The sequence below is a fragment of the Manduca sexta genome, chromosome 12 (genome assembly GCF_014839805.1).
Source record: "Manduca sexta isolate Smith_Timp_Sample1 chromosome 12, JHU_Msex_v1.0, whole genome shotgun sequence".
Taxonomy (NCBI): Eukaryota; Metazoa; Arthropoda; class Insecta; order Lepidoptera; family Sphingidae; genus Manduca; species Manduca sexta.
Window position 1 is genome coordinate 8,187,372 of NC_051126.1, and position 16,641 is coordinate 8,204,012.

Sequence of the window (16,641 nt, forward strand, 5' to 3'; positions counted from 1 at the left end):
TTCCTGCTTAGTATTCAGGCGGCGGTATTCACGTCCTCTGCAAATAAATTAAATTTCCCCCAAGGAAAGAGATACGAGTGGCTAACAGAAATTTGTCAGGTTTGATACATAGCAACCATTTACCGGCAATTCCAATACTTTCAAACAAAATACGCGTTAATTCTAAGAATTTACGAATCAAAAGTTGTCTGTAAGCATGACAATGAAACTTTATTTTGATTGGTCCATTTTAGCTATAAATCCTTCGGTAATGGTTAAGAAGGAATGGAAATACCTAGTAACCAGCCACATAATGATTTACACCATTTAGTAATGAGTGAATCTTAATAATTAACTCGAGAACGTCCTAAAAAGCTATGATATTTGTCAAGAAAGGTATAAGCTAGCGCTAAAGTGAGGGTTGAGTAAAAAGGAACACACGAGCATTGGCGAAGACAACGCACGGAGCAAGATAAGTGGGACACGTATCTTGTCGTATAGAACTTAAGCATTGGTAATAGAAAATGTTGATAGCGCATTGTACAAAGCAGTTTGCAAACGGCTTTGCTATAATTCGCCAGTTCAATATTACAAGGTCCTATGTTAATATTTATTTATGTTGGAAAAATGATATTAGAAATTTTCATGCTGGTAAAAAATTTAAAAGAGAATAATTCAGTTCGTACTTCATTTATTTTTCGGGATTATTGTAAATGTTTTACTGAACAGGACGTAAAATCATGTGATTGTGCAAAAAATATAACATAGAACCTAGTATTACTGAGTCAGTAAAATTTATATGTACTAAAGTGACGATGAAAATAACAGTCTTATTTGTTATGTTGTTATATTATTCAAATTGAATTATGTAGTATCCAATCGAATGTATTATAGATTCAGACAACAAACTTTGGCACCCGGTAACTATGAAGTAATAATAATGCGCACAATATTTTCCTGTTTACGCGGCTTAAAACATTAATAATGATTGATCTATCTATACCAAGTCTATGTAAAAGTAACAATTCCAAGAATGCTATTTTGTAACGTTACATTCAGCGAATGTCGTTATTTTGGCAGCTGCCCTGTAATAAAAAATAAACTGCTTCCATGTTAGCCTTTGACACTGTAGCTAAAAAATGTTTGGCTGGAAAGCTCCGTTGTTCGATTTTTATTATTGGAGAGCATTTTTGGTGTCAGATATGAAAGAGGAACAGACGTTCAAAGGAATTTTCTGTGAAATATTTATTCCGATTTCATTTGGGCGCGGTTTAACTAAAATATTTAACAATACGGTGTGTGACGAGAACGCTCTTATTATTTATATTTCTTAGGTCTCAATAGCGAAATATAGCCAAGGTTTGCGTTTAATATACTAGTATATACATTATTTAAATGACACCAAAGCACCGTAAAAGCAATAGAGCGTACATATAATAATTATGATAATAAAATCATTATAATTTGTAATAATATGTTAGTGCCTTCATCAGATCTATACTTAAGTTATAGGTATTGAAATAAATTATCATCATGTCATCATGATATTATCAATATCATTATTGAGTGATGTAAAATGCATAAAATTATACCATCACCATTCATTTTAAGATTTTTGACACTGGCCATAATAACGTAATTATGGGGAATTAAGATTCAGATATTTTTTATATTTAACAATTTTTTATCAATTATAGTTAGTATTATACATATAGTTGTAACATAAGTGAAGCTTTAATGTAATGGATGATATTTATTACGTGATATTGTAATCTGTAAATGTTAATAATGTGTTTTTATTTTTTTCTTTTAATCTATACGTAAATTGTAGTCTGTAGTTTTCCAAATAAAGTCAAATGAAAAAACTACATGTCTAGTGCTATAAGATAAATACTCTAGCTACTAATAAACTTATGAACACAATTAGTTAGAAAAGAAAATTTATTTAACCCCAAATTTTTTTACCGTAGGCAAATACACAAGTGCAAGTTTTTCAACGCTATTTCCACATTACATAATTCCGGGAACTTAAGGGTCAACACACATCAAAACAGTTTGACGACACCTTACCAAAGGCCCACGTCCACCACTGACATGTGTTGGCTATTAGGGACCCCTTCAATTAGGGGCCGGTGGTTGAAAACGAACATCAAACGCATATTCAGCCTACTAGCCTACGTCACATTGACATGAAATGGACCGAAAAGGTAATGACAGTGACAAATTGCGAATTTAACAATTACGATGTTTCTTGCATTATTTTCACGATACGACATAAAGACTATATAAAAGGTAACCCAATTTTCACTACACACGCATCGGTGACATTTTTCTAGAATTTTACCTTATAAGATTATTGATACTATTTATTGATTCCTAACAAACTGTTTACATTGTCTGCATTGTCTTAGGGAAGTCACTGGTAATATTATAAAAAAAAAGGTATTTGGGTTCTTTCAATATTAAGCACCGTTACGATTAGTGCAACGTCATGATAGTATCTAAAAAATAATTAGTTAATGTTTGGAAACTGAAAATGTTACAAAAACATCAAAAAGTAAGACTTTAATCAGCGGACTTAAACAATGAGAACGATAACTTTGCTTTAACAATCGGCACCAAAATCAATATTACTGGCTTTGAAGGCCGTCTGCCTGAAGCTAAAAGGTCTTTTTTAAGTCAGCTAGTAATTCTAATAGCGTGTACAACACATCAAAAACCACAATACGAGGCGTGGTAACTTTCCCAAGCTATCTTTTTACGGTAAAATAAATAACAGTACACTTCAGGCGTAAGTAAATGGAATTCCTATAAGAGCAGAAATCGATACGCTTCGTACTATCATAACATTGTAATAGGATCGTGCCCATGCATAACAGTTATTTTTGATATTTATTCAAGACGCCTAAGCCAAAATTTTGTTGTCTACTATCTTTTTATCAGTCAGTAATATTTTGGATTTAAACTTAAATATACATAAGTTAAAGACAAATTAAATGTTGTTACATATAAGTTTGATGAAGTCAGTCCGGGCACAACTGAATTTTCAACAATAAACGTCATCGTACGCTACAAAGTTCAGCTAACAAAGGAGGGCATCATGCGATTAGAACATTAGAACTATAGTCATATAAGGAAATAAGTATAATTATAAAAACTTTACCATTTCAGTTTATAATGAACAGTTTAATTTAAAAAGAAAAAAAAGCAAAGGAATACAACCTTCTCTTACAAAGGACTGTAAAGCAAGCCAAATGATTCCTGGAGTATTGTAGATAAAAATTTAAATGGTGGCAACGTTTTAAAGAAACCACAGGAGTACGTCGAGAACAGATGGCTTGACCGCATCGTAAACGAAGCAAAATTTGGCGGTAGACCTAAAAGCTCTGCAGTGATACTAATAAAAGGATAAAGATTATCAATTTTTGCAATAATTTTTTTGTACTCTTGAAGTAGTGAAATAACAGTAAGAAGGTTATCAAAGAAATTAGAATAAAAATTATTTATTTTGACACAATAGATTGCACTGTTGTTTAAAGTAAAACATTTGAAAAAATATTCAACTTTCATTGAAGGTATTTGATATCTCTCCCGGAAGAATACTATGATATTATCTTCAAAAAAATCAACCTTTTCGTAAAACCACTACCCTATTTATGAAGAGGCCGTTCTTTCAAAATAAAAATTGCTGTAGCAAAAATTATCACAAAGGTTAAAACAAAAGGTTTGTTAGAAGATTAGAAGTTAAACATCCAATTTGTTGAAACTCTTATGATAGCTCTGATCGTAATTGGAGCGAAGACTCCGCTTGACCTGTTCGGTCTATATTTAGTGAATGGATGGCGTAGATGCTCCTCTATATAATGTTTATTGATAAAATAACTTACGCAGCGGAAGTTTCAGTGAAAAATTGCAGCGTTGACAGGCGGCAGTAAAAAATAGAATGGATAAATAGCATATTGATACTCGGGTGTTAGTCACTATGAAAATCTAGAATCTATCGAAATAATATTAGCTTTATGAAGACCGATCTCTAAATATAATAGTAAAAACAATATATTTAAAATGATTCTTCCGTTATGTTGTGCATATATTTGATAACTTTGCTGTCTATTTGTGATGATTGTTATTAGAGGGTTTATTAAATTATGACAAGACTAGCTCCTGCTAGCGGTTCCACCCGCGTGGAAATTTTTCCGGGATTAAGAGCCCGCCTTGTATTTTTCCGGAATAAAATGGAGCCTATATTTTACGTTAGAACTTTAGCAATACATAGGTGGAAATTGCATTCAATTCCATTTAGTCGTTTTTGCGTGATGCGTGTACAATCACGCAAATACTACTATATGGACAGGAACATAGACAGAAAAAAAAATAAACTCTGTTGTTTTGGCTTCTGTTGCTCTAATCAAGACCCGAGGATATTAGTTTTTTTTACTATAATATACAAACATCGACCTGTTAAAATTTTATTTTATGTTTAGATGTTAAATAATGAAATGAAAAATATATTTTAATAGCTTACTTGCATAATTTGAATTTTTTAAAAGCGTCTAGCTCTATTGATTATTGCGTTTGATGTTAGGTTGATAAATATATCTATCGTTATGTCTTTCCTTATAATAGTACCTACGTTTAATAAATATGTGCGTAGTACGTTCTGTAAGTATAGGTATGAAAAACATATTTTTGTTTTGTGGTTTTATAAATTGACTGTAATATTTTTTGTATTTTGTTTATAATAATAATATTATAAATATAAATTATAATTAATTTCCACTTCTTCATTAAACATTACCATGACGTAATCTATAAAATTACTTTTATATTTTCTTGCCGTAAATAATTATTACATCAATTTATTACTACTAACTTTTGCCTGCGGCACAACCCATGTGAAAATCTTTTTCCAGGATAAAAATCCCGCTATTTATTTTCCCGGGATAAAAAGCAGTCTATGCTGTTCCTAGTCGTAGACCCACTAGATGGTCGGAAGAAATCCACTATGCTTAGCACCAACCAAACTTCACGTTTCATATGTAGAGCATCGGCTAAGTAAAGCCCTCGGCCCCGCATTTACTCGATGAAACATTACATGTATATTGTCGCTCCAAAAACGATGAACGACGCTTACTCCTACATCAAACCCGATCAAAAAGGAGTGAATGAAAGAATTTAAATCGGACTAAATATTTGATTATACGGACATCTTCACAAATTTGTAGTATTAGTAGGAAAAACCAATATTTAACTATGGCGTCTATATAGAGGCTTTAAATTAAAGAAATAGTCATATCGACCTTATATACTGTCCCACTATAAGTGTAGTTAAAGAAGAGGTAAGAGTGATAGTGGTCGAAGCCAATACAAGACCGGAAACAATGGCAATATATTTAGCAAATGAATATTGTATGAAGAAGAAATATTCTCTGTAAGAATTTTGAGGGTATATGAAGTCAGCCAATCTGTTCTAGACCAGCGTGGTGGGCTAAGGCCTAATCCCTCTCAGTAGCAGAGGAGACTCGTGTCCAGCAGTGGCATAGTATATAATACAGGGCGGATATTATTATTTATTTTATTTGAAGAAATGTCGATATAATTATTCGAGATTATCGTACTAATACTATAAATGAAAAAGTTTGGAAAGATGTTCGAATAGTCAAATGTTTGTAAGAAGTGAATGAATAAACAAATTGGATTTGTATGACGTACAGAACAAAGATACAACATAAATATACTTGATATTTATTGATTCATATTATATAGGATACTTTCAATCAGGAAAAGAAAGGTTGTGTGGGTAGAACCGTGAACAAATCTATTAATGCTAATAAAAGAAAACTCTACTAATAGAGACGAGAGAAAATGAATTAGGAAACTATTGTATGGAAAATAAGACGTTGGTTAATCAGAACATGACATTAGATTGTAGAAGAAATCAGTTGAGTTGCTATTTATTTTGAAGTATGCTTTTTTTTATTTGTGCCTATGTAATATAATGTAGTTATAATCAAAAATTAATTATAGCAACTATATTAATACTACACTGGACACTGCTCGAATTAAATAAGTTGGGCATATCTAATGGATAAACATTAGCGTTAATTTATTGGCAATAGCATACTGAACTAGGTGCTGAAATTAAATGCTGAATGTTTTATTATTAACAAGATATATAATACCAAAACATGTGAAATCAATCGTAATATACTGTCGAAATATTCTTAAATATATAATGTCACTAGTATATGTCCATGGTGTAAGAGTTACTGCCCCACAGCTGGGCAAGGGGCTCCTTTCTTAGTGAGAGGGTGTTGGTCCTAGCCCTTCACGATGGCCTATTGCGGATTGACAGTCCTCACACACCCTCTAGTAGGGAACTTGTCAGGTATGCAGGTTTCCTCATAATGTTTTCTTTCATCGTTAAAGTAAGCGATAATATACGAAGAATACACATATAACTGTAGAAAAGTCAGAGATGTGTGCCGTTGGGTTTTGAACCTGATGACATTTGTCTCGGCAGTCCGTTCCATTCACAACAAAGCTATCGCCGCACATGTCATGTCATGTCACTATACTAGTATTTCTTACCAAATTTGATAGTAATGATAACCTTTACAATATATTATTTAGTTTTGTTATTTGTGTGTTTTTGTCTTGAAGGAATCTTGTTATGACACTTGAATCTGCTTTTATATTTTTTTGATTCCCCCTTATATTATAGATTTTTTGGACTTGTTTTAGCCAAAAATATATTTCTAATAAGAAGTTATTTGGACTGTTTCGGGTACCTGAGTATCTGTAATACGTAGTAAATAAACACGAATTAAGAATGTTATGAATTACAATAATTTAGGGCGTGTAATTATGTGGTATTTTTTTTTTTAATAAAAATATTGGCGTTATATTTGGGAAAGCATATGTATAAGTCTGAAAAAAGGAAGGAAAGCGTTATGTATGTTTTACAAAAAAGCAATATCAACACAATACTGTTAAATCTAAAATACGGAAATCGATTCTTTGTTTGAATTGCACGTTTTAACACAAAAGATTAGCGAAGAGATTACTGACAATATGGAAGTTTCACATATTCAACAAATGTAAATTTATATTATTAAACAATCCGCATACAAAAAAGAAATAAACAAAATAACATGGTTACATAATTAGCATGCACATTGAACCACATCCTTCATAATTTATAACTAAACAAATAATTGAAAATTCAATGGTGAGTCAGAACTTTGACGTCACAAATGAAAAGGTTATTATTACACCTGATTAAACAAAATAAAAGCGCGTAATCCGCACAACGCCTACCCGTCTACCAAGGCGACGTTCATAGCATTTTGTACCTCATTTCTTACATAGAAAAAGCACCAATACCGCTTGAATCACAAACACACAGGCACTCCCGTCCTAACTGCACTGCACGATGACGTCACCACGCGTGTTTTTTCGAAAAAAGAATATAATATTTTTTTTACTCACGCTGCAATGCTTTTCGACAACGGCCAGCGTTCCATGGACGCTTGGTACTTCATGTTTTCGATCTGCTTTTTCAGTGCCTCCTTGTCCATGGCTGCAAGAATACTGGGGTCCATGGCGCAAAATCTGTGGTATAAAACACGCACACATAAATTTCGAGTTACGTTATACAGTGCGCGTAGACGTGGTAAGGGACGGCACGTGTACTATTGCGTACAAAAGTGAATGGCTATAAAGAATTGGCTAGACTTAATTCAATACTAAACAATATTTTCAATTAAAGTTGTATCTATTGGCATTAATATTCTTGTATTTAGACTAATAAGTAATTTTAACTGTTTTACTATATTGAATGTGAGGTCCAGTGTCGGTCACGGATCTCTTTTATGATTAAGAGAGCTTATGATTTAATTTCCTTTTTGTGGACTATACGGTCTCAAAACGGGTTCGTAGAATTTGCACATTATATGATTTACGTTGACATTTTACAACATTATGGCATCAATATAAAAAGTAAATTTTGACTATGCGGAAACTAATTTTTCAGCAACTTGTAAGAGAATATTCATGGGCCGAACAATTTTTTTAAGTCCCTTAATGTTACTGAAATGGGAATAAGCACATGCTCACATGTATGTTTATACAAATAAACAATCATCTTTTTTATTTTTGGAAATACTGATTACTATGATTTAAAATTTTGGTACCAAACTGAATAATTAATGGAACAAAAATATATTATTTTGTTATCAAATCGAACCAGACAGTTATGTTCGCGACTGTATAATATTATCCGTCTCACTCACACAGAAGGGGAAAACTGGAGTGGTGTGTACTGTTTGTTGTGTGAGTGATGCGCGCGCAACGCTTTACTGTTTCTATGACAATCCCTTAGGAACGCTGAAATTATATCGGCTCTACACAAGTTTCGACCTTATCGCATTATAATAAGTTCTATTATTTAATGGGGTGAATTTTGTAAAATTAATGAATTAATACCCGGCAGTTCTCGGCATTTTGCGTGTCCATTATTCTTTGTTTTGCCGCCATTAACACAGAGGGCGCTGAACGCCCCGATTGACAGTAAGCTGAGTTCGGTAACAAGTTTACGTGTATATGGATGAGTGGGTAAGAACAAAATGAACTGATGCAGAGAGCAATGCACTGAAAACTCCCTGTAGATTTCGTGTAAGTGTACGTCACGACTGTTATATTTGATACATACGTAAAAGTAGTAATATCAGATAAAGATTATGTTTTTTACGCGTGGACAGAAAAGTAGCTCTATGTCAATTTCACATACGATTTTGAGCCCTAGATGCAATACAATAGTGGTAAATTAAAAAGGTTGGGGAGACTAGGTATAGCATGTTCGATTATTCACAAATCGCTTAGCTACCCAATTTGTATGTAGGTAGGTAACAAGTACATGTAGTAATAGTAACAAGACTATAAATACGGCGATTTTAATTATTAATGCTTAAAGTGCATTTAGTATCGTAATTAGTATACTATGTAAAGCCCTCAAAATACTAAGAGATGTAAAAATAAAATAAAAACACAATAAGCCCGCATACAAAATTTATTTTAAGTAAATTTAAATGAAAAGCTGGCAAAATTATGAAGATATCAACTTAAACACACTACGTCAAAAGAGATTTTTTGTGTAGATAAAACACACACAATGGAACTATTATTTTTATTTGCTCTCAGATGAAAGCTGTTTGTGGGTAAAAAGCTTTGAGATCATTGTCTAGTGAGCTTATTAAATATTCTTTTTAGCATTGTATTATAATGAAGCTGGCGTGTCACTTTGGATTTATTTACATGTGATGTAATATTGAATTGAAATTGTATTAATGTTCATAAGATTTTTTTATGTACTCATTTTTTACGATGGAACTCTTAGTACTTTCTTCCGAATTTTACGTTAATTTTAAATATTTTTTAACTTTTAATTTAGTTACTGAATAATTGTTTTTTAAAAGAAATAATCATTACGCTGTATGCTATTTACATTTCCGCAATCACTTGCTATTGAAGTGGAGGAGGCGTTAATGTAATACAACCATTACTTCAGATCTACTTGCAGTTTATTTGTGCTGTGAATTGTTAGGTATTTGGTTCAATTTCCAGGTCGAATGCTCATTAAATTGCGTTTTTAATAAAATATACCACCTAGTTGATTAGAAATTATGCGCATTAATTATTTAATATTAAAATTAAATTTTATACACGGTAGACTTTTAAGCCAATTATGACAATGAATTGGTAGTATACAGTAGCATGTATTCAATAGTATGTTTTTTATAAAGTGGAAAGTGATCTCACTGCATCTGATGCTAAGCGACGCGGGGACCAATAGAATGTCAACTGACGAGAGATTACTCCTCGACAATCGACACAATAATGCCGGCCTGTTGGAACCAGATATACACAGGCTGATCCCGGAACGCGATTTACTTACGTGGGCCACCATGACGGATTTTAAGACTTTGTGTACGGTGGTTACTGTGCGGATAGAAGTAACATCTATTGCCAGTAAAATTGCCAATAAGTATCTAGGTTGGTATGGCGATAATATGTCATAATATGAAATTGGCGTTTTGAACTGCTTTGGTGTATGTCGCGCATTCAGTGAAATTGCTGGAAAGTAAATTTTCCATCGCTTTCCCATATCTCAATTATCTCTGTGTATTCGATAATGTTTTTCTGATATTTCTGGCTATTGTAGATCCATGAGTGTTGTTGATACAAACTTTAATATTAAATTTACGTTGTTTGATCTTTTGAGATAAAATTCCGATTGTTATAAGGCGTCGTGCAAATGCTATCAATTTCGATGTTATTACAGAATTAGTCTGCGGCGACCCTAAAAATATTTTGGTAAAGAGTGGATCTATTTTACCACCGCTGTGTTCTTGTATTGCTGTTGCTCATTTTTATTAAACTTTTTAAGTAATATAATAAAACGTTTTTTTTTTAGATTCTTTAAGTTAGATTTTAACGACTTTTTGAGTCTTTGATAGTATTCATACAATAAAATGTTACGACTATGTTTAAATTTCGATCAGTTACTTTAATTTACGTATTCTATATCAAGTATGTAATAAGGTTTTTAAGAAAAATATTTCTTTTGTTGCATCTTTTAACAACAATAGTATTTCATCGCCTATAAATCTTATGCCTAGAGTTATGTTTTCCTTTGACGTTCGACGGCCAATGAAGTAAAGGTTTATTTTGTGTATATAGGTCCAAATGGGTCCTTCAATGATAAATTATCACCAAGCCTCCTCGACAGTACGAAACTCATCGTCATTGCATTACCGTCCTTTAAGACAGATATAGTTATCTTGATTCCCACATTGTAAGGATCTGAACTGCAGAAATACCACGATATTTACGTACTCAATAACCGAACCAATTATCCTTACTAGTAAACCCACGGGGCCACTACCCACGTGCTTACAAGTACCGTCGCCTTAGGAATGTTGAGAGTAAAACGGGAGTAATTGACTCGGCGACTGTACATTATAAGCAAAGGTCAAGTACGGGCGCTTTACTCAGTCAATATTATTATTATACCGCCACTTAAAACACGTGCTTGGGGATCACACACGTCATTGTATGACTTGACGCTTAAAAATATTATTCTAATTGATTTTTGGTATAATGTTAGGAGAAGTAAAACCAGTATGTGGCTTCATCTATTAACGGAACGTCAAAATGAAAAAAAAAAAAAGTAATAAGTTCGTATAAAAAATATGTTTTTTTTTTTCAACTGATTTCAAAAAGCTCTCAATTTGACGCGTACACTCAGGCAATTATTAACCAATTTGGATATTTATTTTGTTATTAGAAGGGATACGTTGCCAGATTGGTCGCATAGAAATATTTTTTAAGTTCCAGTAGTTTGGTTTTTAAATTTAAATAATTTTATATTTTATGGACCATAAATAGAAATTGCTGTAACGACTTGTCTAGAGATACTTATTAAAATGTTTATTAAAAACATTTTATTTAAAAATATATTCTATTTTATTCTGGTAACGGATTTTTGTTATAGGTTTTTGTAAGTATTTAAATTTATTTCATTTGCATAACATTATTTTGTACCTCTGTATAAATATACATGCATAATTAGTATTTATATTGTTTAAATAAATCTTTTCTCACCTATTCTTTACATTAAGGAACAATAATTCAACATAATTTAAATGTAGACGATAATTAGTGTATTATGATAATTCGAGATTCTAGATAAATATAATTATATATTTTAATAAAATATGTTTTTACGGAAACAAACAATAGTTAACTACAGATTTAAAACTATTTGTATCTGTAGTTAATTAAGCAAATAAAAAATATGAATAAATTAGACACCATCGCATGTACAGGACAATTTTGACATTGCGTTATTAAATTAAATTCATGAACTTTGTTCAAACTGTAGATGTCAAATAAAAAAGTGTAATTTTCGAACTAAATAAATATCAATAAAAAGTATTTTTAATTTTACACGCCGTTATTACTACTACTACTACTCTATAAGAGAATTCGTCGCAGCGGCAATATCGCACTTTCAGTCAGACATACACTCATGTATACGCTATATTTCCACTAAACTACTAAATTATCAAAACACCAAAATATAAAACTGTGATTTTTTTAGAAAATATTCGTTATTCATTAATGATTTTTGAAATCATTGGAACAATGTTAGGAAAGGTTATAATGAGTATGTAGGTTCATATTTTATTAATGTAACTCCTAATTGAACCTGTATATTGTGACGCAATACTTCAAAAAGTTCTTTATAACATCTACGTAGCTACCTATATATATATTGTAAAGACACGATAGCCATCTGTGCATTTCAAAACGCTCGTTCACAAACTTCATACATATGTACGGACAAACAAACTTCTTTTTGTAAATATTATGACTAACGACTGTTAGCCAGGTGTGTTCTGTTTTGGTGCGTTCATATCATGAGAAAAAATAGGCGTTTCCGCGAAATATTTGACACATCAAGAATGTTTCAAATTATATTAATAATTATAATCATTTATACTATGTATTAAGTGTCTATTTATTTCTTTATGGCTGGTGTAATATGTACAATTCGCATTTGCTTTACTAAAGTATACATAAAATCTTTGTTTTGTAATCCTAATTGCTGTAAATTTTATATTTAATCAAATTCTTAACTTATTAATTCGATTCAAAATGATGTATTTTTCAAATAAATTGGATAACTAATTATTTTATTAAATTAATTTGAGATGAGGTAGTTGGATTAAATTCAGACACTTCTTTTTGAAATCACACCTAAAGTTTTATTAGGAATTCGTGGCGTTCCTCCTGACGAGGCTGTCTGTTCTATTTTAGAGTTTATTGCCTATAAAATATTGCCTCCGTGACGTAGTCGTAGTGTGCGCGGTTCGACAACACTCTGAGGTTTTGGGTTTAAATCCCGGGTTGTGCAAAATGATATTTAGTATTTCTGCTCTATCAGCCCGGAGTCTGGTATTTGTGCTCGTTACGACGGTAGGCTCGCCCCCTACCACATCATTGGACGGAACATACAGGCGGGTACCGGGTGCCTAGGTTTCACCTTAGTACCACTTCGGGGAAACGTGACGGCTGTCTATAGAAGACTCCATTTGCATTTTTTTTAGTACTCCCATTAATTCTAGTCTTAAATGGCAACAATTTATAACTGCCAATTATTTTATATTACACAATTAACAACGAATGAACGTAAATTCCTTCATATAGCCGACAATAATAGTTCAATTTAGTTCTAGAATACTGTTGTAAGCCGAACGCTCCAGGCGTCCCTCGTGAGATGGCGCGACAACATGCATGATAATTGCATGAATTGGTTGTAGACAAGCTAAAGCCGGCTTAATGGTGAGTCTTGGGCCAAAGTTACTGACGAAATGCGACGTGGAATGCTAATAGTTTGACTTTGTGAGGTAATTAATATGTAGAATGTTTTTGTAAGTGGTAAAATGAGTCTCTTTAAAAAGATATTTAAAGAAACTGCTAACATACTGAATTATCGTATTTAATATGCGTTAGTTTTTATTAGAAATTACACGTGTTGAATCATGGAAAGACAATGTGATCATTTTTTGTTTTAATAAGAAAAACTATGCAGTTACAATAAATTACATTAGAATGAAGATTGCGTTCATATTTTTTTAGAAACATTTTTTTTTTGTATGAATTATGAATTTAGATATGGATTAGTTCATCTATGATTTTCCGATTGAATTCACAAAATTTTCGATAGAATATACAGATCATTATGCTTATTAACAAAGCGAGTTTATTCTATTTGTATTGGACAAACGTTTTCAAAGCATTTCACTTGGGTTAAAACAAATCCTGGTGCTGTTCAATATCTATTGTGAATCGCTGGATCATATCAAATCAAATTATGATAAAACTATATATACTGATGTTTTACTATAAGTAGAGAAACACTCCTATCTTATTCCGTAATATTGCAGTATGGCAAAAAATGTGTATTCTCTGTTGTAAACTCTCAATGAAAACTAAAATGTCATTGATATCACGGGACCTATATTATACACATGCGTATATATTATAGGTATATATGCCTTGATAAATGTCGATGTAATAAACATGCCTTCGAAATTATGTATTTTCTTTTCTTTAATGAGAGTCTTATATCACTCATACCGTTATTCCTTACTGGTAACCTCGTATGTTTGCTGTGAACAATAAAACTGCGTAATATTTGTATAAGGCTTTCACCGCAAAGAAAGTATTTATTTTCATACAAAATAGAATCTGTTTTTAGATTTCTCACTGAGAAAGGTACAAAGTAAAAGACAAAGAATTAAAAGTAAAACTGTTTCTAAGAACATTCTAGACTGTTTCCTTAGTTGTGAACGAACCTTTACTGTCAAAGAGAATAGGCACATTCAATCTTTGTGAATGTTTTATTTTTTCTCAAAGGATTTTTTGTCGTTTTTTGTTTCTAGAATAAGTCTAAGAAATCACCAGCTTACCTTAATTGCTTCCTCGCTAAGAATTTATCTTGGTTTTGGCTTACTCGAGCCGGATTTGTCCTCTTGTTTTCTCTTAATCACGTACCTGCAACTGTTTGAAGTTGGTTTTAATAATTAATTAAACTTAATAAGGTAGCATCTTTAAAATAAGAGTCATTTTATACGAATTCGCATTTTGTGTACGATTTTAAGTGAAAATAGTTCTGTATGATTTTTGATACGTTTTATCATGAACCATGTTTAACGGGTTAATTTATGAATCATTAGTATTAAATTCAGTATTAATATCATAATGCTGTAAAGTTTGATACACGGTAGTTCTAGTTTCCTTGAGGAATAGAGGTCAACTGATATTAGGTTGCGCACTTGTTTGTTTGGAGATCACCTAACATTAAGTCGCGCACTTGCTTGATTGCCGGTTTCTATGATAGAATATGTTATTCTTACATATTATGAAACAAAGTCCTCCACTGCGTCTGTCTATCTAAACGCGATATACTCAAAAACTGCCGAATACATTTCGATGAAATTTGGTATGGAGATAGTTTGAGAATCTGGAAGGGACTTAGACGTTTTTATACCTTGAAAATATGTAACACTTCCACCGCTACTAAAAGCTAGTACGTATAAATAAATAAGCCAATTGTATATTTTACACTTTCCAACTTAAATAATCAGCTATATATGCATCTTCTTGTTATGTTTAGTTTTATTTCGTAATAAGTCCCAATTGTAATCTTGTGCACTTAAAATAATTAGTCGTGTCCAAGTATTAAATTTTATATGCGTCTTCCATGTTTACTTTTATTTCGCACAGCCCATAAACCGTTGCTACGCTGGTTTTAGATATACCATAAAGTTTCGTAACACTCACGCATTTTCACCCAAAGTACTTCTTCTTCATGAGGTTTGCCTGTTAGTGTCCGAAAGAAAATTTGCCGAAAACAGTACATTACAGGGTCGGACCATAAAATTTGTAAAAATGGCACCATCTTCCCCAGGCAGGAAAATAGTAATCAACATGTTTCTTAAATTATTAGACGCATTGTTTTCCATTTGTGAGTTAGAGGGAGTATAGAGGATAAAGTTTCAGAAATTTTATACTTAGTATTCTTTTAAGTTACACAGGAAAGTCGGGAGTAGAATTTAATACCTCTGAAGTTAATGGTTTTATGGTCATTATATTATGGTTATTTTGTTAAAAGGATGACATATCTCAGTGTTCTTTTTTCAATATATTGATGATCAATACTCGTATAAAATAAGTATAACATGTAACAGATTAATTTTGACCTCCAATAAATCAAATTTTGGCACCCACGCTCGTGACTTTTTTAAAATTAATCATAATAAATCTTTTATATTTTGTACCAATGTCAATTTATTTTATTAGGTAATAAATAAAGTACTAATTCATTGAGGTGATGGTCTAAGTAAAGCCATATTATTATAGACACAAAAAGGAAAAATGAGTTCAAAATTTATGCACGCTTGTATTCATATTAATGCCTCTACAGCTATCAATAACCTAGATAATATAATTCATGCTCAATATAATACTTGACAAATGTATGGCATATAATTTAATCAGAATGAGTGAATAACCCTATCAATGTCTGTAATCGAAACGTACTGCTGGGACTCAAACTAAACCCAAAACGTCGAAGTTTGCGTTACGTAATAAATTACGCAAACGTACATAAACAAGGATATCCTGCAATAAAATATGGTTGCACTCTTGACGTGACGATAGTGACTGCGGTAGTTTTAGCGTCGAACTTCGAAATGGCACGAATGATAGTTCTCATTACGTCCGGTAGGGGCGCTGTAAATGATTCCATACATGATATTGCCGAACGTTGTATAATTATTCAATGGTTTTTATAAGCCGTGCTGAAATATATTTGTAATGCGTTCTGTTATCTATGTCTCAGGACTTCCAGGTATATTTTCAAAAAAATATTATATTAACGGAAAATTTATGATCTATACATATTATAAACAAAGTCCCCTTTTCGGTCTGTCTACATGTTATCGATTTTCTTAAAAATCTGAATGGATATTCATGAACTTTAGTATGGAGATAGTTTAAGACCCTGGGAAGGTTATAGGCTACTTTCTATCC

At 32.0% G+C, this 16,641-nt stretch overlaps 1 protein-coding gene across 3 annotated transcripts in view; it reads right to left on the bottom strand.

Moving 5' to 3' along the window:
- Positions 1-16,641, bottom strand: part of LOC115441531 (guanine nucleotide-binding protein subunit gamma-e) — a 40,007-nt gene that overhangs the window by 12,119 nt on the left and 11,247 nt on the right. For all 3 annotated transcript variants that reach the window (XM_030166353.1, XM_030166351.2, XM_030166352.2), the window contains exons 2-3: positions 14,517-14,607; positions 7,471-7,593 (exon numbers count right to left, since the gene is read on the bottom strand). In XM_030166353.1, the coding sequence (XP_030022213.1) occupies positions 7,471-7,583 (113 nt within the window). In that variant the 5' untranslated portion in view covers positions 7,584-7,593; positions 14,517-14,607. The remainder of the gene's footprint in view (positions 1-7,470; positions 7,594-14,516; positions 14,608-16,641) is intronic.